Raw genomic sequence first — 23,526 nt, forward strand, 5'->3', positions numbered from 1 at the left:
CCATCCGAAATCAATGAAAGTCATTGGATGTAAGCGCTTTCTATTAGTGATAACACGAACTATGTTGTCGAACACTTTATTTTGGCAACAGATGTCGTCACTGTTTTTTCGGATGAACCCTTTGTCACGAAACACCATTGTAGCCATGTGACCAAGGTTGCGATCATATGTACCGAAATGGGGGGAGGGGGAATCCCAGAAGGAAACTATTCTACTATAATGTGTGATTTAGAGCAGCTAAAACAGTCAATCTAGCACCTAAAAAAAAACTGATTGTTGGAAAATTACACACCGAATGATAAAGTGAACGTGTATCTTGCCGTCACATGAAATGAACAGAATAAATTCTTTCTAGAAAATGTTTTAGACTTGTTCCAATTCTTTCTTATTCATAGTTTAAAAAGATAAGTCACATAATTAATGCTTACAGGCCCAACTTAGAAATGCAAGTTTTACATAAACGTTGATTTAAAATATTAGTTTGCAGAATTAGTTTTTCACAGGATACTGGCCATAGGAACCGATTTTGGGGGAACGAGGCACTTTCTGCCCCCTTAATTTACAGAGCCAAGAGCGTTGCCCCCCCCCAAATTAATGTACGGGCCTCGCACCTATAAATAATAATTCAAAGACAGATTCATGTAAAAAAAAAAAAACAATTCGTTTGTTTGAAAGATAAACTACTGGGTGTTCAGTTCAAAATGTGTCTTGGCTCGCTGTATGCCGTCATGTGGCTAGCTGATGAGCCTAGAGAATTCAATCTTCCTACACTTCCGCAGCTCAGGTGTATAATCTAAGAGGCAGAGAAGTTGGCTAGCAAGTACGGCGTTCATTCTGAAGAGTATGTGCCGATACGTACGGTAACGCCGGTAGTGGCAGGAATGTGAACTGTTTGGAAATACGTACTGTCGGGATATGGGGAGAGGGTTAAGACGATTACTTATGTATTTGTTGACATTAACTTCGACGGTCAACATGGACACGGAGCATTTGATTTGTGTTGTGGAATGTTACCGTACGCAACCGATGATAACAAATACCCTGCGTACGACTTGCCGGCGCAAAACACAGTTCGAAAGAGGTTATGGTAGCACACAGACCGTACAGACCGCCATCTGTTGCTACGACGTTGAAGTTATACCGTACACGTTCTCAAGTTCAGATTGAGGAACGCCTTAAATAATAGGCAACTTCTCTAACATATAAGCTGAAACTCGCTTCAAATCGGTGACCCAACAACAGTGACGTCATGACACACTTTGAAATGAACACCCAGTAGATATAAGACAAAAATGAAAATTTCAAATCTAGGATATAGGCAGGATCAGCTGCTGCAATGAACATGTTAGTAAAATAACTCAAAATGCCCCCTCTTCTTTTTTTCTCCTACGTTTGAGATCAGTGAAACCCCACATGATGCAATGGTGAATTATTTCTTTGTCCATGATCCACGTTTTTTTTCAATTCAGTTCAAACCTATCAATTACTGCAATAAAAGAATAATACCAGAAATAATATTTTGTCTAATATCAGTTGACAAGTAGATGATTATTATTAATGTTCAACATTTTTCATAACAAATAAATGAGTTACGTATCAAACAATGCTATTTTCTGTAAAATATGTGACAAAAAAATATAAGGAATTTTTTTTTAGAAAAAGCAATTAAAGTTTTTCTGATTTTTGTGCAGAGTCCTGCCTTTCCCCTCCCCCAATATTTCAAAGAAGTCAATGCCTATGGTACTAGCACAGTGTGGATTATCTGGTAATGAAGTTGCTGACTGTCTTGCTAAGGGAAGCAATATCATACAAAACCCCATGTTATCTTTACCATTTTCAACAGTCAAAGACTAATCATCATCATCATCATCAATAACTTCTAGGTTTAGGCCAATGGCCTGTTCTGCCTCCAGAATTTTATCCATCAAACTGGTCTCTCCAACGTCTCTTTGGTCTTCCCACTCGTCTTCTTCGTGTAGGTCTATAACACCATGTTCTAAAAGGTGTCTTATCGTTGGACATTCTTGTTATATGGTCGTACCAATTATTTCTATATTTTTCAATTATAGTTGTTATACTCTCGATATTCAGTTCTTGACGTGTATCTTCGTTTCTCTTATGGTCCTGTAGTCTAAATCCTGCTAGTGGCCTTAAGAGTCTCATCTCAGCGGCCTCAATTCTTCTCTGTCGGGCTCTAGTCAGAATCCACGTTTCTGAACCATATAACAATGTTGGTATTGCCAGTGTCTTGTAAAATTTGAGCACAGTCTGTCTGTCGACTTTATTTATGAGTGTATGTTTAATTGTACCAATAAGTCTTAAAAATTTATTTAACTTGTTTTCTACGTCTGTGGAGGATATGTAAGAGAGATCACATCCAAGGTAAGTAAAAGAATTTACTTGTTCAATCATCTTATCCTCTATTACAATTTTAGTTCTTATTGTATTATTTCCGCAGAAGCCAAATACTTTAGTTTTTCTGTGTGATATTTTTAGATTATAGTTATTAGCAACAATTCTCAACAAATGAACTGCTCTCTGTAGGTTGTCTTCAGAATCAGCCAACACCAACTGGTCGTCTGCGAAAAGTAAGTAATTAAAGATTAATGATCTCAAAATATCAAGATATAATATTATACCACTTCCACGAAATTTCAAGTAATAAAAATGGGAGTGTCTCATTGTACAACAAAATATAATTCCTGAGTATTCAAGGAAAAGAGCAGTTGCATCTTTTCGATAACTCACAGGGCATGATGTTTGTCAAAGCACTTGAACAAAATTGGAATTATTTCTTCACCACTTTGTCCAATGCGCAGTCTTCAGGGAGAAATGGATCAGAATCATCTTCAGCGATGTGTAGCCCTTTCCTCTAAACCCACTGTGTGCAAGAAATATTGGAGAGCAAGAGAGTAAATGGCTTTATTGCCAAGAACTCAGCATTAGTTGACAACATTTTAATAGCTTTATTGGAGTGCAAAAGACTGAAGAGAGAGCAAACTAACAGATGTTAATAAATAATGATTAAGTAAACTTTCTGTAGGGATTTGATCATCAGAACATTCTATGAACCGAAGGACGCAATAGTCTGAAGGGGCTTGAGAGACCTCTCCTCCTGCCCCCTCATCAATTTACTCTTCTCCAAAAATGCAAATCACACGACAGTCGCCTGTCAGCTATTAGTCTTTAGAGCAGTTAGAACAAGTTATGTAGGTGTACAGTATGTTGTTGTTGTTATCTAATGCCGGGCTTTGGCAACGAAGCCATTAGCGTTCTTGCTCTCCAATATTTCTCTGTGGTGGATCCATCAGGTAGAACTTCACAGGTTATGAGATGATCTTCAGTCATTTCTTTGTTGCTTAGAGGGCAATTTGGATTTGTGTAAATTCCTATTTTATTCAAGTGTTTGGCCAAATAATCGTGTTCTGTAAGCAGTCTGAATTTTGCTACTGCAGATTTACGTGGGATTTCTGGAATAATTTCTTTTTTTTTTATTAAAATGCTCCATTTTTTATCTTTGGCTTTGGTACATAGTGCTTGGTTTTGCTTGATTTTATATTTATTTTTAATTAGTCTTTTGATGGATGTAAAAGGTAGGCTTGTATTTGTATTCTGAATTAAATTGGATCCTTTTTTGGCAAGAAAGTCAGCAGTTCCATTTCCAGCAATTCCGCAATGTGCAGGTATCCATTGCAATTGAATTCTTTTCTGTAGTTTTTGAAGTTGTTGGATCATTTTATGACATTCTTTAATTTGGATTGACATCATTTTATATGAATTTATTGCATATAATGCTGCTTTAGAATAGAGAGAATGACAGCATTTTGAAATTTATCTATTCTGTATAGTAGGTGTTGGAGTGAGATATGAATAGCCATTATTTCCGCATCAAAATTTGTTGTATGATGTCCTGCTGGTTGATAAAATGAGAATAACGCACACGTAATTCCTGATCCTGAGTTGTTATCAATAGTAGACCCATCTATGTAGATATGTAACCATTCTTCTGGTGGGCATCTATTGTTCACAGCTTCTAATGCCAGTGCTTTTAGTACAGGTTTGGAAGTTTCAGATTTTGTAACTGGTTCTTCTAAATCTAGTTGAATGTTAATTGGTTCGAAGGTTAGAGGGTTTTCTCTGCTTAAAATGTTTTCTTTAGATTTAGGGAGATTCAATTCTGTTTTTATTTCCGTGACTTTGGACAGGAAACTTGTGTTTTCAACTTGGTTGGTTGTAACAGTCTTTTTTCCCATTTTTGTTGTTGTTAACCGTAGCATTTTTTCATGATGTGTTAGTGCCTGCTCCTCTAGAGTGAGATATATTGGAGGGTTCTGGGTTAGGGCTTGCATTGCCGTGATTGGGGTTGATTTTGCTGCACCAGTTATTAGTCGCAGGGCCTGATTTTGGCATACTTCTAGTCGAGTCAGGTTGAAATTATTTGCTTTAATTAATACCTCTGCATTGTAGAGAAGTATTGGCTTGATGAATGTTTTGTATGTGATGTTCAAAGTCTGCCGATTACTACCCCACTTAGCTCCAGCTAATCTCTTTAAAATTGGAAGTCTTTTTGTTGATTTGTTTACTACTGCTTCAATATGATTTTTCCAAGATAATTTTGAATCAAAAATTGTCCCTAAATATTTCGTTTCATATGTTTGTCTCAGGTTTGTTTTCTTGAACTGTAGATTTAGTTTTGGGATTTTTTTTCTTCAAGCTAAATATTTGAAACGTTGTTTTATCAGTATTTATGGCCATCAAATTGTTGTCAGTCCACTTTTTTAATAGGATCAGAGCCTTTTCCATTGAAGTTTTGGATTTGACTATTTGTGGGGAAGATGTCCACATGACCATATCGTCTGCAAAAAGAGCTGTCTTTATTTCTGGGCTTAAACAGCTGGGGGGGGATCGTTGATGTAGACATTAAACAAGGTTATACTCAGTACTGCACCTTGTGGGAGGCCCATTTTTATTTGTCGGAATTTGGAAGTACTGTCATTGTATTTTGTAGCACAGAAACGCTGGGAAAGGAAGGTGTACAGTATTATCATACTAGTTTTCGTCATTTTGGTTAGCTTAAGCTTTTGTTATACCTTGCATACAGGAATCTGTGACAGGTTAGCTCAGGCTTTTGTTATGCCTTGCATATACGGATCTGTGTAGGATTTTCAAAGCCTGTTGATTTTGTTTAGTGATGTTATCAGTGTTGGCAAGTGTAATGGTGGACGTAGAAACAAACTTACATTATGGAAACTGTGTGTTTATGTCATTATTTGTTGCTCTTCACTATTTCTCAGTGGTTATTGAATTAATACAATTTTACGTTCTTCACGTTACATCGTATTGTGTCTTTTATGTCCCTACATTCCTTTCCTCCAATATAAACCACAATGTTTGCACCTCCATTACCACGTAACTCTCGTTTCTGACGTAATTTACTACAATCCCGAACAATTTCCTGTCTTCAAATATTTTCCTATAAAATCCTTAACTTTTCAAATATATCTTAAAAAAAAAAAAACACCTTACAAATTCAATCATTTCCACTTACAAAATCACCGGAACTACCTCAGCGCTAGTTTCTCCAAATATGGCCGACCCATGGTGTGCCTTCACCTGCTCTCTGGTCTTCTCCATTCATATTTATTCGTTGACAGCTCCTACCATCTTCTTAAGAGGACACAATACCGAAATTACTAACTTCCATATTTTTAAAGCTAAATTCACAAAATTTTTATCATTGGTTTATCTGGTTAATAATAAGACACGTACAAAATTTCATCTTTTTAAGATAAGTGTTTAGCATTTTATTAATACCTTAATAAAATATTGTATCACTTTATATAAAAAGTCTCTTGTGCTACAATTTACTTTATTTTTACCTGATATTCATTTACATGATTTTTTATATACAGTACATTGGAACAAACATTACTATTGGGTTTCTTTGTATAGTGAATCTGTAAATTACCAGAAATTTTTTTATGATTATTAATATTTTTATTTTTTCTTTTGTAATAAAAAATTCCAGTAATTTATTGCTTAATTTTACAGCAAAACCTTATAGTAAGTTTTGATCCCATGTATATAAGGAACCATATAAGTGAATATCAGTTAAGAATAATGTAAACTGTGACGCAAGAGACTTTTTATACACAGCAGGATTTAAGCTACAGTCATATTTGACGCATTTTGCTACTAGACTTCTAAAAATTCAACAAACTTTGAATGTAAATGTGCAAAAGTGAGACAACCACATTGGACTTCAGAAACGAAGATGGTAATGGAGAAAATGAAATCAGAGATGTGTTTGAACTAATCTGAATTTAAATGAAATGCTAATGGCATGGGCAATGTTCAAGAAGATATTGAGCAATAGATGTTCAGGAATTGATTTCGAAGAGTTGGTGCAATTCATATAAGTTAAGTGAACAATTTCTTCTAATTGATATTGATATATAATTCTATTGCATACTGTAAATTGTGAGTGAGGTGAGTTGCATGAATTCAGTAAAAATTGGAATTAGAAACTGCCTTTCAGTAAAAAGAGTTAGCACTCTATTAACAATAAATCTTGAAGGGCCTACTAGTAAAGAATTTAAATGTTTAGAGTGCCCATAAAATAACGTATTTTAATGTGATGTAAATTCAGCAATCTTACATAAGTATATCTACAATGTGATTTTTTTTTTTTATTTCAGTAGGTTATTTTACGACGCTTTATCAACATCTTACGTTATTTAGCATCTGAATGAGATGAAGGTGATAATGCCGGTGAAATGAATCCGGGATCCAGCACCGAAAATTACTCAGCATTTGCTCATATTGGGTTGAGGGAAAACCCCAGAAAAAACCTCACCAGGTGACTTGCCCGGACCGGGAATCGAACCTGGGGCCACCTGGTTTCGCAGCCAGACGCGCTAGCCATTACTCCACAGGTGTGGATCTCTAGAATGCGATAAGATGGATTGAAAGTAATAACACTTCAAGAAACAAATTATGTAACTTTTTGTTTTTGCGTACTTTAATAATTTTATCTTTCTGCACAATTATTTACAATATTGCAGAAGCATTTCGCAATTTACACAAATATAATTTTTCATTCGTGTATTTTTGCGATAATTATTTATTGTCTAGCTTAAACCCTGATATAAAGCAATTCAATTTTTTAATAAAATATTAACTTATCATAGGTGTTTTACAATATCAATTTTTTATATTTTCCACCTTTGCTTATCTTGATGTATTTGGATTTATATTAACGTTTTCGATACTTTATGTGTATCATCTTCAGATATGTATGTCAATATATGTTGTGAAGACCTAGCCTCTTATTGTGTTGTGGGTTATTCACATTCGTGTGAGATATCATGATTTCTTAATTTAGCTAAAATTACTATAAATTAACTTAATGCAGTGTGTGGGTGCTTGTTATGATTCTGTTAAAATTTCTTTCTTTTGAAATCCCAGACTCAGCCATGCACCACACAGGAACACTCCGACATCAGCTAAAATTACAAGCACGGCTGTACTAGATATACGGACTCAACGGAAAATATCTTGTATCATATACACAGTGAAAATTGTTTAGATCCCAAAAGTTGTAAATGTCCACCTTTGAAAGAAGCCACGTATGTCAAATATCTGGGTATCATTATTGATCAGAATTTAAAATGGCCTCATCACATTATTTATCTTTGTAAGAGGCTTCGTAAAATAATTTATAAATTCGTTAATCTTCGATGCTACTTACCTATTAGAGTTCTACGAAATGTTTATTTGGCCATTTTTCAGTCTATCATTCAATATGGTATATTTGTTTGGGGTGGAAGTACAAAAATTAATCTTAGTCCGTTAAATTTACTACAAAAACGAATAATTAAAATTTGTTTGAAGAAACGTTTCGATTATCCAACTAAATTAATTTATTCTGAATTTAATGTATTTAATATTGAACAAATTTATAAGTATACGCTGTTAAAATTTTATCATAAAAATCGTAATAAGTTTGTATTACAGACACACAATTATAACACAAGACGAAATATTAATTCAACATTAGTAGAACCTAAATGTCTCACATCTGCTGGTCTAAAGCATAGCATAAATTTTGGCCCTCGGTTGTACAATGCTTTAACTAAATTACACCCAGAACTTCTAACATGTAACCCACTAACATATAACAAGAAAATTAGAAACGTGTTAATATCTTCAATTTGATTAAATAAATTTATAGCCTATGTGTATGAATTAATCAACCTATATTATATTTGTATTCTATAATTTTGAAATATATATTAGTCCTACTTTTCACGTGCGATATTATTCTTCTATAGTGTTAATATTATATTATATAATTCCATTGCCGCTGTAATTATATTTTAGTTCCTATTTTATTTTACTTATTTATTTATATTATTATTTTTTATATTAATATTATATCTGAACTGCGACCGAGCACGAGCGCTGCTCATTCGGTCTCAAATTTTGTTAATACTACTGTATCTTCTTTTTATATTGCTTGTATTATTTTATTTGTATTTCTCTTTGTTTGTTTTGTAATTATATTTCTTTATTCTGTATATTTGAAATAAATAAAATTGAATTGAAATTGAATTGAATTCAATATACGTCTAAGAACTTATATACAGTAACAGCATCAATGATTTTCACAGTAGTCAACAATGAACAACATAAATTTAAAAAAACAATAAGCCTACAAAAACTCCAACAACATACAATACCATACTACAGATAATCAGTGAAAGTGCGTCATAAAGACAGTGTTTTTAACCAAGAACAGTAAAACAACCCAATTTTACGACATAACAGGCCAACACAGCCAACCATAAATGTGATAAAAGTGTTATAGTGTTTACAGTGTTTTACAGTGTTTTATAGTGTATATTTTATTTGTTTATATTTAGGTGTCATAACATTGATTTTAACATAATTTCCTATTGTCCTATATGGGCTTTCAAAAGAAAGAAATTTTAACAGAATCATAACAAGCACCCACACACTGCATTAAGTTAATTTATAGTAATTTTAGCTAAATTAAGAAATCATGATATCTCACACGAATGTGAATAACCCACTACACAATAAGAGGCTAAGTCTTCACAACACATATTGACATACATATCTGAAGATGATACACATAAAGTATCGAAAACGTTAATATAAATCCAAATACATCAAGATAAGCAAAGGTGGAAAATATAAAAAATTGATATTGTAAAACATTAAGCTTATCGGCATCTCCAAAATGAAACTATTATCATAGGTGGATGGAATTTTGTACATTTGTCATTATTAACCAGATATACAAGTGATCAAAATTTGATGAATCTATGAATATGGTAGTTACTGATCCCACTATTGTGAACTCTGAGACGGTTCCTCGTATAGGATGAGGAGATTTTCATTAGATTAGTATTTCGTGTTAATATTCTTATATGGATAGGATGCATGGACGTGTAAGTTACAGAATGTGAGACGGAAGTAACAGGTGGACAGGAAGGCCGAAGGGAAGCTAGGCGGACAGGAAACATGTGTCCAGGCGTGGAGTTGACTGATGAGGGAATGTATGGACTTTGCCTGCGGGTGGTCAGTAAGATGACGCCAAGCCAGGTTCCAAAAGAGATGATCTGGTATATGTCAGAGAATTGTCAGAACCCCGGAAGTAAGGGGGATGTTCTAGTTAACGAACAATTTTTGAAGAACGCGTCTTAAGTGACGTAAGTGTAATCATGGCCAATCAGGATTCTTAATAGAGACACGTGATATATAGATAGGAGGGCGAAATTCTATGTTTGGTGGTTGAAAGTAGAGGATAGATTTGGCAGATAGACAGAAGGCATATACAACGCGTACGGAGAGGTTGCACTCCACATATTCTCGGCAAACCTAACTTGGAAGTATAACAATTTACGGACTTAGAATTTTTTAGTGGGTGTAGTAAGAAGTCGTGTGTTGCATTATTATTATAAGTCTGAATTCTTTCCTCTCATCACGTTATCAACTGTCCGTTATATTACTGGTGTTTTATAGTACAAAATATATAATTACGTGAACTCAGAAATTAGTATACCAACTTGTAGGAAGTGAGAGCGCGATATTATACACTTGGACGCGCATTTCTGCTAATCTGAAACGAACACTTAATAATAATAATAAACGTTCTCATAGTTCTTACCAACAACTTCTGGTGTGCGCCTACATCATTTCAACCTACGAGCACGTCTCCCAAACCCCATGTCCCGACCGTTTTGCAGCTGACCTGGGAACCTCATCCTCTACCGGAGTAATCTCGAGGAGGCTGGCGCCCAAATTAATCATTGTACGTAGTTAATTATTGACATCGACGTGCCATCCTCGAGATACTTTCCATATACGACTGAGCTGGCAGCCGAGGGCAAGGAAAGGCGTCGAGGGCACCAGCAACGACGACGACAGACGACCGTCGCAGACATGGCGACCCCAACGAAGGCCGACCGCTTCAACTCTTAAAAATATGGAACTTGGAAATTTCAGTATAATATCCCCTTAATCCAAATCTTTCCAAATCCTGTTTAATACAATCCCACCATCTATTCTTAGGCTTATCCCCATCTGCATCCTTCGATATGTGTAGAAAAAAATTTGTTTCACTATAGTAGTCTCACTCACTTTGTTTACATGCACCAACCACCTTAGTCTAAGTTTATATAAATAACAAAATTAAAAAATAAATTCCTGTGTGAATGTAGTTTCAATTTCTTTAATAGCTTCTGAAATTATCATCTTCTCGTCGTGTCCTATTGACGATGAAACTCCTAAAAAAAATCAAATGTCACTTTTCTCACTGTTTCCATAGTGACAGAAGTTGCACAACAAGACAACTCCTTAAATGTTCACATTATTTGGGGAACAGAAATAATGAAAATCTCAAGTGAACATATTAATACTGTATGTACAAAGATAACAGATCTTTCATGAAGTGCGTAATAATACGACAAATATCGAGTTCATTTATGAAGATACGACAATAAATCTTGCCACTCACTGCTGATTAAAGAACTGCCCTAACTTGGTCTATCAGAGAAGCTATGTCCGACTTCTGTTTGTTATCAAAGAACTTCTGGAACAATTTCCTTTGATCTCCTTCTTTCTCAAGCTGAACGGCCTTGTTGTAACCAACACGAGTGATGTTTGATGGAACACCAGCCAGCCGAGCAGCATTGAAGCCATAAGACTTTGGACAAGCACCAGACGCAAACTTGTACAGGAAAGTCACAGTTTCCTCCGATGGATCATCTTCATTCTCATTCTCCACCATACATGCCTGCAAAGAAGTGAATAAATAAATATATTCTCAGATAAAACAAAATAACTCTCAAACTGATTTAGTCAGTAAAATCCTATTAATATGACCTGAAACAAACGTGAAACCATTTATGTCCACAGTATCTCACACATACCAAGTTTTTCAAAAGTAATGCATAATTACTTTGTGTTTGGTTTTCCAGCATTTTTTTTTTGTTTTAATCGTGAACGAGGAGCTGGTCCGATACAACAACCCCCAACCTGGAGGGCCAGGTGATTTTTAATCGAGGTTTTCTTCCTCTAACCTTTGATAAGCCAATATCAAACTACAAGGTAGTAGTGCTAGTTTTGGTCCATCCCGGGTCCACCAAAATTAATAAAGGCCCACACATGCGGATTACGAAAATTCACAACACCAACTCTGCTGAACCCCGCTTACTCTTTTAGGCAATGATGATGATTATTATGATGGTGGTGGTGGTGGTGGTGGTGGTAAAGGGGAAGAAGAATAGGTGGTCAGTATATTATACGATAACTATAAATCAGAACAAAAATTAATAAAGGCCCACACATGCTGATTACGAAAATTCACAACACCAACTCTGCTGAACCCCGCTTACTCTTTTAGGCAATGATGATGATTATTATGATGATGGTGGTGGTGGTGGTGGTGGTGGTGGTGGTGGTGGTGGTGGTGGTGGTGGTGGTAAAGGGGAAGAAGAATAGGTGGTCAGTATATTATACGATAACTATAAATCAGAACAAAATATCAAGGTAAATGAAATGTTACGACACTCACCATGTGACCCAACTTGACAAGTGGTGAGTGTTTGAAGTCTTCAACCAAAGTGTGATAGTGTGTAGAAAACAATGTTCGACATCCCAGATTCCCCAGTTCTTGCACAACAGCTGCAGCGATTGCTGTGCCATCGTATGTCGAAGTTCCACGTCCTGTCATGAAAAGAACATTCAAATCACTAAAAATAGAGGGAGGGTACAAAGAAAGAAGTAATAAATATTTCGTTGTATAAATTAATCACACAATGATGGCATGAAAGTGAAGTGTTAAAAATGAAAACAGTGAAACCTCAATCTATCGTTTTCTAGGGTCAAGGAGAACAAAAACAAATATGGGAAAAAATAATAACAGGAAACTATTAAAAGTTAACCTTATTTACGCGTATAATAGATGTCATAGTGGTATGGGCACATAACACTGTTCCCTATAAAATTTAGATTTACCACGAAAATCGTCTGTAGCTGCATTTAGATTAGCAACAGGCCATGATTGTTTGGCCAAACACCTGCATAGAATTAGAATATATCAGTCCCCTAACTGCCCATTGTGCAACTCAAACCAAGAAATGGAGTCGGAACACCTCAAAATCTGTGCGTCAGTGGCTGACCATGGTAATATCTTTGAAAAATATTGGAGTGCAAGAGGTCAAATGACTTTATTGTCAAACGCCTGGCATTAGAAAACAACAACATAAAATTTAGATTAGAAATACCCACATAATGCATTTAATTGTTAACAATTATCTAAAATAATGGAAAATCGTATTAGGGATGCCCGATAATTCTTTATAAGTAAATCAGTGAATAACAATCAGTCTATAAACTTATCGGAAAATATGTCATTAAAGATATGTCTGATATGTAACAGCGGGATGTGAATATTGGGTGTTAAATAAAACAAATATAGCTCACCCAATTCATCCACCAGAACAAGAGAGTGTTTGGTGGCATGGTGGAGAACAGCTGCAGTTTCACTCAATTCCACATAGAAAGTGCTCTCCCCAGCCATGATGTCATCATTGGCTCCTAAGCGAGTGAATATGCGATCCACGGGGCTCAACTGACACTCGGTGGCTGGAACATGGCAGCCCTGTAATTAAATTGTCTAATGCCATGAACTACGTATAAAAAAACACAAATAGACAGTTATAAATTGATGCAATCACTGTATTGAACAGTGCAGAAATCTGGACATTAAAGCTGACCAGCAACGAAAAAATTGAATGTAATGAAATGTATTTCTTTAGATCTGTATCTGAAATAAAATTACGTAATCAAACGAGAACTGAAGGTAAATTAATGTGACAGAAGATAGTATAAATATACAATTAAAACATCCGGTGAGAAAAAGTGACAGATCACTATAATTGCTTGAAATGTTTATGTTCTCTGCTGGCTGTTATTGTGATATTTAGAATTTTAAAGAATTGGTTCTTATTTATAAGGATTGTGATTGAAATAAATTTAATGCAGTGAATTATATTATTAATGATTATTTTTCCTCTATTCCTTTATTGAATATATATGGTATACCTATACAAATATGTAGGCTACACTGGAATTACTGTATTTCATCTGAATGATCCATTGCTAATGGTGTGACATAACACACTGCCATTGCTAAGCAATTAACGTCAAGATAGTGTCATCTAACTCGCTGTCATTGATAATCAACTAAAGTAGGAATGGTATAACATAGCTCACTGCAATTGCTAAGCAACTGACGTAAGAATAGTGTGACGTAATTAATTGCCATTGCTAAGCATCTGACGTCAAAAGAGTTTGATGTAACTCATTGCTGTTGCTAAGCAACTAACGTAAGAATAGTGTGACGTAATTAATTGCTGTTGCTAAGCATCTGACGTCAAAAGAGTTTGATATAACTCATTGCTGTTGCTAAGCAACTGACGTAAGAATAGTGTGACGTAATTAATTGCTGTTGCTAAGCATCTGACGTCAAAAGAGTTTGATATAACTCATTGCTGTTGCTAAGCAACTGACATAAGAAGTGATGTACTTCATTGCCGTTGCTAAGCAACTGACGTAAGAATAGTGTGACGTAATTAATTGCCATTGCTAAGCATCTGACGTAAAAAGAGTTTGATGTAACTCATTGCTGTTGCTAAGCAACTGACGTAAGAATAGTGTGACGTAATTAATTGCTGTTGCTAAGCATCTGACGTAAAAAGAGTTTGATGTAACTCATTGCCGTTGCTAAGCAACTGACGTAAGAATAGTGTGACGTAATTAATTGCCATTGCTAAGCATCTGACGTAAAAAGAGTTTGATGTAACTCATTGCCGTTGCTAAGCAACTGACGTAAGAATAGTGTGACGTAATTAATTGCCATTGCTAAGCATCTGACGTAAAAAGAGTTTGATGTAACTCATTGCTGTTGCTAAGCAACTGACGTAAGAATAGTGTGACGTAATTAATTGCTGTTGCTAAGCATCTGACGTCAAAAGAGTTTGATATAACTCATTGCTGTTGCTAAGCAACTGACATAAGAAGTGATGTACTTCATTGCCGTTGCTAAGCAACTGACGTAAGAATAGTGTGACGTAATTAATTGCCATTGCTAAGCATCTGACGTAAAAAGAGTTTGATGTAACTCATTGCTGTTGCTATGCAACTGACGTAAGAATAGTGTGACGTAATTAATTGCTGCTGCTAAGCATCTGACGTCAAAAGAGTTTGATATAACTCATTGCTGTTGCTAAGCAACTGACGTAAGAATAGTGTGACGTAATTAATTGCCATTGCTAAGCATCTGACGTCAAAAGAGTTTGATGTAACTCATTGCTGTTGCTAAGCAACTAACGTAAGAATAGTGTGACGTAATTAATTGCTGTTGCTAAGCATCTGACGTCAAAAGAGTTTGATATATCTCATTGCTGTTGCTAAGCAACTGACGTAAGAATAGTGTGACATAATTAATTGCTGTTGCTAAGCATCTGACGTCAAAAGAGTTTCATGTAACTCATTGCTGTTGCTAAGCATCTGACGTCAAAAGAGTTTCATGTAACTCATTGCTGTTGCTAAGCAACTGACGTAATAATAGTGTGACGTAATTAATTGCTGTTGCTAAGCATCTGACGTCAAAAGAGTTTGATATAACTCATTGCTGTTGCTAAGCAACTGACATAAGAAGTTATGTATTTCATTGCCATTGCTAAGCAAATGACGTAAGAATAGTGTGACGTAATTCACTGCCATTACTAAGCAACTGGCATAAGAATAATGACGTAGTTCTTTGCCATTGCTACGCAAGTGATGTAAGAATAGTGATGTAGTTTACTGCCATTGCTGATCAACTGACATAAGGATAGTGTGACATAATTCACTGCCGTTGCTAAGCAATTGATGCAAGAAAAGTATCATGTAGCTCATTGCCATTGCTAAGCAATAGACGTAAGAATAGTGTGACGTAACTCACTGCCATCACTAAGCAACTGACATAAGAATAGTGACGTAGTTCATTGCCATTGCTAAGCAACTGACATAACAGTGTGACGTAATTCACTGCTGTTGCTAAGCAACAGACATCAAAATAGTGTAACTCATTGCCTTTGCTATGCATGTGACGTAAGAACAATGTAATGTAGCTCACTGGCATTGTTAAGCAACTGGAGTCAGATATTGACATTTCTTATATTTTAATCATTTGACACACATTTCACATTAAAGTGAAGATAATCGTAAGCACTAGTGCATATGAAAACTGGAAAGATCCAAACACTGACATCTTCATGGATATGACGGTGATGATGGTGTATTGTGAAAAGACTAAATTTAATATCGTCCAAATGCTGCTTCTACGGGGGAGTCAAGGTTATTCAAGCAGTATGAATGAGAAGCAAGGGAATCAAAGATACTTTAAAACATGTAGCAACATACCATATGCGCCATCACTACCAGGAGACCAACTTGACGCATGAGAGTGGATTTCCCGCCCATGTTTGGTCCTGTTACTAGCACAAGACTGGCTGGTTCTTCTTCACTTCCTATTGTGGTATCATTTGGAATGAATCCCTCCAATGATGAAACACAAGGATGACGTCCATCTTTAATCTTCACAAAGGGCTGTGATAATAAACTTTTATGAGAAAACTTTCAAAACCTTAGTGAGGGTTACAATTAGATAACAGTGAAATGGCTACCATACCGATTTTATTCAAGAAACTTTGGGTTTAGCAATATTTCATTTCTTTTATCACAGACTTCAACATGCCATCTTATATCAGAGCTCTTCATCTGCATTTCTACAAGTGCTCAGAGTGAAGTAGCTGAAATTAATGCAAAAAAACCGCGCGCGCGCGCGCGCACGCACGCACGCACGCACGCACGCACACACACACACACACACACACACACTTACTTACTGGTTTTTAAGGAACCCGGAGGTTCATTGCCGCCCTCACATAAGCCAACCATTGGTCCCTATCCTGAGCAAGATTAATCCAGTCTCTAACATCATATCCCACCTCCCTCAAATCCATTTTAATATTATCTTCCCACCTACGTCTCGTCCTCCCCAAAGGTCTTTTTCCCTCCAGCCTCCCAACTAACACTCTATATGCATTTCTGGATTCGCCCATACGTGCTACATGTCCTGCCCATCTCAAACGTCTGGATTTTATGTTCCTAATAATGTCAGGTGAAGAATACAATGCATGCAGCTCTGCGTTGTGTAACTTTCTCCATTCTCCTGTAACTTCATCCCTCTTAGCCCCAAATATTTTCCTAAGAACCTTATTCTCAAACATCCTTAATCTCTGTTCCTCTCTCAAAGTGAGAGTCCAAGTTTCACAACCATACCCAACAACCGGTAATATAACTGTTTTATAAATTCTAACTTTCAGATTTTTTGACAGAAGACTAGATGACAAAAGCTTCTCAACCAAATAGTAACACGCATTTCCCATATTTATTCTGCGTTTAATTTTCTCTCGAGTGTCATTTATATTTGTTACTGTTGCTCCAAGATATTTGAATTTTTCCACCTCTTCGAAAGATAAATCTCCGAATTTTTATAGTTCCATTTCGTACAATATTCTGGTCACGAGACACAATCATATACTTAGTCTTTTCAGGATTTACTTCCAACCCTATCACTTTACTTGCTTCAACTAGAATTTCCGCGTTTTCCCTAATTGTTTGTGGATTTTCTCCTAACATATTCACGTCATCCGCATAGACAAGAAGCTGATGTAACCCGTTCAACTCCAAACCCTGTCTATTATCCTGAACTTTCCTAATGGCATACTCTAGAGCAAAGTTAAAAAGTAAAGGTGATAGTGCATCTCCTTGCTTTAGCCCGCAGTGAATTGGAAAAGTATCAGATAGAAACTGGCCTATACGGACTCTGCTGTAAGTTTCACTAAGACACATTTTAATTAATCGAACTAGTTTCTTGGGAATACCAAATTCAATAAGAATATTATATAAAACTTCTCTCTTAACCGAGTCATACACCTTTTTGAAATCTATGAATAACTGATGTACTGTACCCTTATACTCCCATTTTTTCTCCAATATCTGTCGAATACAAAAAAAATCTGATCAATAGTCGATCTATTACGCCTAAAACCACACGATGATCCCCAATAATTTCACCTACACACACAAAAATATCGTATATTCTTTTCAGAATGGTTTTAATTTTTATGGTGTTTTACGTAGTAAACACAAGATCACAGTGCAGTACACAAGCTAGTACAACTCATACTGCTAATTTTGGATTCACGTCTGTCACTTCAGCTAGGACAATACTGTGACCTTCAAAACCTGTTTCCATAAATCGCAAAAAACCCTCAGTAATTAGCAAATGGCACACTCCTTTTCCTAATAAACTTTCCACAAAAATTCTTGCGTACCTTCATTTCATCTGATGGCTCTACGAACTCAGGTATGCACGTCTCGCCACCTTCACCGCGAGCATATTCAGCGAAGGCCAGTAAAACATCCAATACAGAAAGACACTGCACTACGGTATTCCAAATTTCATAGCTGAAAGAGAGCAGCAATAGAAATTTCTGCCTTTAAGTTAAGTGCAGTAGTATACAATTACGTACTTCGTCAATGCAATAACAGAACCAGTAAAACATTCGAAAGATTATTTAACTTATTAACAGTGTATATATGAAAACATTTACACAGCATGGTTCATATATATATTTTTTAAAAGAAACGTATTACATTATCTACTTGTATATTGAAAGAGGTGTCCAAATCTGGATATACTCACTTTGAACTAAACTTTTCAAATATTCTACGATTCAGATCCTTTAACACATTTTTCTCTTGATCTTCTGCAGCAATTTGACGAGAGAGAAGTTCCTTGCAAACAGGAAAGAGAATGAAAACTTGTTACTATAACTGTATTTGTAAGTTCTACAAAAACTTGTAAGTTCAATGACTTAGATGTAAAAACATTGTTCTCAGAAAGAAGATGAAGTAAATCTAAGACATGAATAAATACCGTATTTGCTGGCACACAAGACATACCTCCCGCCCTTTTTTCTACACATTTTTAAGGAAAAAAAACTTTATCATTTAATATTATAATGAATTTACAGTATTTCAAACATAACTCATACCCCAGATCACATATATAACAGACTGCTCATCCCTATGTTAAAATCGGTACCACTTTGAAGATAACTGCCAGGATCGCCACCCGTCCGCCGTAAACGAACACGAGATGGCAGTACAGTTGCTAATGCAATTCAAATGGGAGTTATGACGTGACTCCTTATATAACAACTGGATGGCAGCGTAGTAAACCTGACAAAAGTTGTTACCGTCAAAGCCTATAAGGCCGAGCAATCTGGGTATATATGATGTACGCTAATACGCAGGTCTACTTTTATCAAATACTAATCTAACTAGGAATCTTCGTCAAAACCCAGAAATTCATCGCCAGAGCTAAATGAAGAGTCACTTTAAACCTGTTCTAAATCAGAATTTGAGTCCTCATACAACAAATTGTCCTCTGTACCATACAGTGCATTACTAATGCCATATGATCTTTGTCACTGTCTCAGTTTTCATGGCATCCCATACTACGTCATGTATGTCAGCAGATACAGTATATGCCATATCTCAAAGTGAAAAGGAGAAATCAAGTTCTCTATGGACTCATTATTTTGTGCTGTATGATCTAATTGAAGAAAAACATGGACATCAGTAAGTACACACAATTGCTAGCTTTTTTAAAGCGGAAAAGTGAATTATGAAAATGTTGCCATTAATGTGTATAACAAATAAAATTTTTACTTTATGACACTCAGTGCAGTAAAGTTCACTTTACAACACTCAGTGCGGTAAAGTTCGTCATTACAATACTCGTTTCAATGTTATGTTTCACTTTACGTTATCGAAGTGGATAAATGATGTTTACATCTTCAGAAGTTCTTAAGCACTGAAATTCAACATAGAAGACAAATGATCGACAAATCTTGCCTGAAGCTATATAGAACAGGATTCTTTTATATACCATAAATTAATAGCATTTCACCCACAGCTTTACTTTTCTCCCAGACGAAGTCAAACTATTTCACTGCTCTTTAAAATCCACTGTGTAAAGTCAGGTTCAAACCCACTAGCCTCGGATTTAATGGCCAACATGACAACCACAAATTACCAAACACAACACATTTTAATTCAGTCGGAGCTAAAAGGAACTAAGTCACTTTTCACAACTTTTCAGGAGAAGCAAAAAACAGTCCACTAATAACACAAATATTATTATCACCATTAAATCGAGAAAAATTCGTTCCAGCACCGGGAATCGAACCCGGGACCTCTCAGCTCTGCGCGCTGAGGGCTCTTTCCAATTGAGCTATGCCGGCACCGTGGATCGTGTCCCGGCATAGCTCAATTGGAAAGAGCCCTCAGCACGCAGAGCTGAGAGGTCCCGGGTTCGATTCCCGGTGACGGAACGAATTTTTCTCGATTTAATGGTGATAATACACATTGACTACTTCATAGTAGTCGTGTTAATATTCAATGAGGATGGCGAGACCTCATATAATGAATATTTGATGTACACAAATATTATATTTTTATGTTATAGAAGACAAAAGAATATTTAAAAGTCTTAGTTTCTTCTTCCACCGTTCGATGCGCATGACATCTGTAGTTCAAATTTTTGCATAAACCAAAACTGCATATTTTGACTTTGTTCCTTTTAGCTCTGACTGATTCAATTTTATAATGATCAATATGAACTTTACTGATCAGTTGGATTACCTACTTACTGGACGAACATAAAATTAATAGGAAAAAAGTGAATACATACCTTCGTTTCAGATGTCCAGTATCTCTTGAATCCCTTCCTTTGTCCCTGCAACTCGTACTCTTTGCCAGCCTTTTTTGTATGTGAATCAGGTACTTCCAGTTGAAATCTTTTCTTGTCAGATCCGACATATGTTACCTAGGTCATTAATTATCAATCTCATAACAAGAACCAAGACTTCATAATCCAGGGAATACATTTCAACTGAAGGTTAATATCAGAAACAAGAAAATGAGAAGGCTGATTTGTTAACAAAATGGGATAAAAATCCAAAATTCCTCTTAGAAATCTGTGAACAGAATTATAAAAAAGAAAATACCTTGCAACTGCAATTCTAAATTTAGTGATGAAAATAGAAAAACTGCAAGAAACTTCTCAAACTGATATCAGATACACCTCAAAAATCAGTGCACACGTGACACACACACACATCAGAAACAATTGCTGTAAACATAAGGTGATAACTCGCAAGTTTCCAAAGATGACGCTTTACAGATCAAGAGTAAAGAACTCAACAATTTTGATGATTACAGCAATCAAACACAGTAACATCAGCCAGCTCTCCAATAAGAAAATTCAACAAGTCACCACTGAACTGTAATATTACAATGTAAGTTATAATTATGTTATTTAGTCAACTGCCCAAAGATAGGTTTCAATCTCAGAAGTGACATCAATAAGGTATCAATCATGAAGCAACTAAGCCAGGAGATAATGGAATAGAGTGGCCAGTTCCTTCCCCCCTCCATTGCATACATTGCTGACTAGCTACATATTACACTAACCAGACTTCAGATGTATACAAACAATTGTTCTTCCTCTGACACACTTCGTCAAGTGAGATGTACTGCCTGAGAATAGATGTAAGTTATACCAGGGCATTCAATAAGCAAAGGCAACAGTGCTGTAAATCAGTGCTCCTAGCAGTGAGCATCAGAATCTTTTAGTATGTAATAGAGGAGTGATTATTGCATAAAATGTGGAATATTAAAAGTCTTTAAGTAACCATATTCTGCGAATACAAGGACTGTTTCTGATTTTTATTAATACCACCCTAAAAATGTCCAGGAGGTATGAACAAAGATGTTTCATAAAAATACAAGTTGCAAGAGCAAAAATGTAACCCAGTGCTTTACATCATTACAAGAAACTTGTGGGAGAGAAGTCCAACCATAAGGAACTATTGCAAGATGGGTGGAAGCGAGGCATTTGCTTGCAATCAAGAGCTTTAGATTGATCAGTGAGAGAGATGTCCAGAAATGATGTCCGCCATCTTGCAAGGATTTGCCAATGTATTGTTGGCATGGCAAGGGACTATATTTGAAGCATGTAATGCCAAAAGTAACAAAAATTAATTTTTCCGATTGCCCTAGTACGTATTTATGTATTCAAATCTAAGTTTATGTCTATCAACAGTCCTTTGTAAAAGGCAACAACGAGATACAACTATACTATTAAGAAACCTGCAATCATACAACAAGACTATTCTGTTCTTCACAGAATATTACATTTAATATGTAGTAATGTGCTGTCTACAGTCACTGTTTCATTATTATAAACTACTGATAGAAGAAGTAGCTCTTACCTTACAACCAAAATATTTCCTTTGATTGTTCAGGTACTCATCAACCTCCGATTTCAATTCCCTCAAATCCTCCATCACAGAATCATATTCGGGATCTACACCTTTACTTGGATTAATTCGACCAATTTCCTTAGCTTCTTCATGGTCAAATGCTGTCTGAAAATCGAATAGATACATACTGCACTTCAAGATGTTATAAAAAACATAACTTTTACAACGTGCCACAATTACCTAGTTGTGAGACTGATTTTCATTCAAAGAAACGAGAGAGAAAGCAATATGTTTTTGCGGCTTCATGTAAAACTAAAATTATAGAGAACAGTACCTTATTTCACTAAAGGTACGGTCACACGTCGCTGCTTTCGCAGCGCTGCAGTACAAAAAACTGCGCAACTCTCGTACTGCGACGTGTGAAGAACGGTGCAACCCGAAAAGTAGCGGCTGCCGAACCTGCTGCCCGCTACTTTTCCATGCTGCGCGCAGCTTAAAAGTAGCGACGTGTGAACAACGGTGCAACCCGAAAAGTAGCGGCTGCCGAACCTGCTGCCCGCTACTTTTTCATGCTGCGCGCAGCTTAAAAGTAGCGACGTGTGAACAACGGTGCAACCCGAAAAGTAGCAGCTGCCGAACCTGCTGCCCGCTACTTTTCCATGCTGCGCGCAGCTTAAAAGTAGCGACGTGTGAACAACGGTGCAACCCGAAAAGTAGCGGCTGCCGAACCTGCTGCCCGCTACTTTTTCATGCTGCGCGCAGCTTAAAAGTAGCGACGTGTGAACAACGGTGCAACCCGAAAAGTAGCGGCTGCCGAACCTGCTGCCCGCTACTTTTTCATGCTGCGCGCAGCTTAAAAGTAGCGACGTGTGAACAACGGTGCAACCCGAAAAGTAGCGGCTGCCGAACCTGCTGCCCGCTACTTTTCCATGCTGCGCGCAGCTTAAAAGTAGCGACGTGTGAACAACGGTGCAACCCGAAAAGTAGCGGCTGCCGAACCTGCTGCCCGCTACTTTTCCATGCTGCGCGCAGCTTAAAAGTAGCGACGTGTGAACAACGGTGCAACCCGAAAAGTAGCAGCTGCCGAACCTGCTGCCCGCTACTTTTCCATGCTGCGCGCAGCTTAAAAGTAGCGACGTGTGAACAACGGTGCAACCCGAAAAGTAGCGGCTGCCGAACCTGCTGCCCGCTACTTTTTCATGCTGCGCGCAGCTTAAAAGTAGCGACGTGTGAACAACGGTGCAACCCGAAAAGTAGCGGCTGCCGAACCTGCTGCCCGCTACTTTTTCATGCTGCGCGCAGCTTAAAAGTAGCGACGTGTGAACAACGGTGCAACCCGAAAAGTAGCGGCTGCCGAACCTGCTGCCTGCTACTTTTTCATGCTGCGCGCAGCTTAAAAGTAGCGACGTGTGAACAACGGTGCAACCCGAAAAGTAGCGGCTGCCGAACCTGCTGCCCGCTACTTTTCCATGCTGCGCGTAGCTTAAAAGTAGCGACGTGTGAACAACGGTGCAACCCGAAAAGTAGCGCCTGCCGAACCTGCTGCCCG

The 23,526-nt window shown here is 36.8% G+C and overlaps 1 protein-coding gene across 2 annotated transcripts in view; it reads right to left on the reverse strand.

Annotated features, from left to right (window-relative positions):
• Positions 1–10,743: 10,743 nt before the first annotated feature.
• Positions 10,744–23,526, reverse strand: part of Msh6 (DNA mismatch repair protein Msh6) — a 48,041-nt gene continuing 35,258 nt past the window's right edge. For both annotated transcript variants that reach the window (XM_069846193.1, XM_069846192.1), the window contains exons 19-26: positions 21,987–22,142; positions 20,405–20,539; positions 18,350–18,441; positions 17,979–18,111; positions 16,000–16,185; positions 13,015–13,192; positions 12,104–12,255; positions 10,744–11,323 (exon numbers count right to left, since the gene is read on the reverse strand). In XM_069846193.1, the coding sequence (XP_069702294.1) occupies positions 11,051–11,323; positions 12,104–12,255; positions 13,015–13,192; positions 16,000–16,185; positions 17,979–18,111; positions 18,350–18,441; positions 20,405–20,539; positions 21,987–22,142 (1,305 nt within the window). In that variant the 3' untranslated portion in view covers positions 10,744–11,050. The remainder of the gene's footprint in view (positions 11,324–12,103; positions 12,256–13,014; positions 13,193–15,999; positions 16,186–17,978; positions 18,112–18,349; positions 18,442–20,404; positions 20,540–21,986; positions 22,143–23,526) is intronic.

The sequence above is a fragment of the Periplaneta americana genome, chromosome 14 (assembly GCF_040183065.1).
Source record: "Periplaneta americana isolate PAMFEO1 chromosome 14, P.americana_PAMFEO1_priV1, whole genome shotgun sequence".
NCBI lineage: Eukaryota > Metazoa > Arthropoda > Insecta > Blattodea > Blattidae > Periplaneta > Periplaneta americana.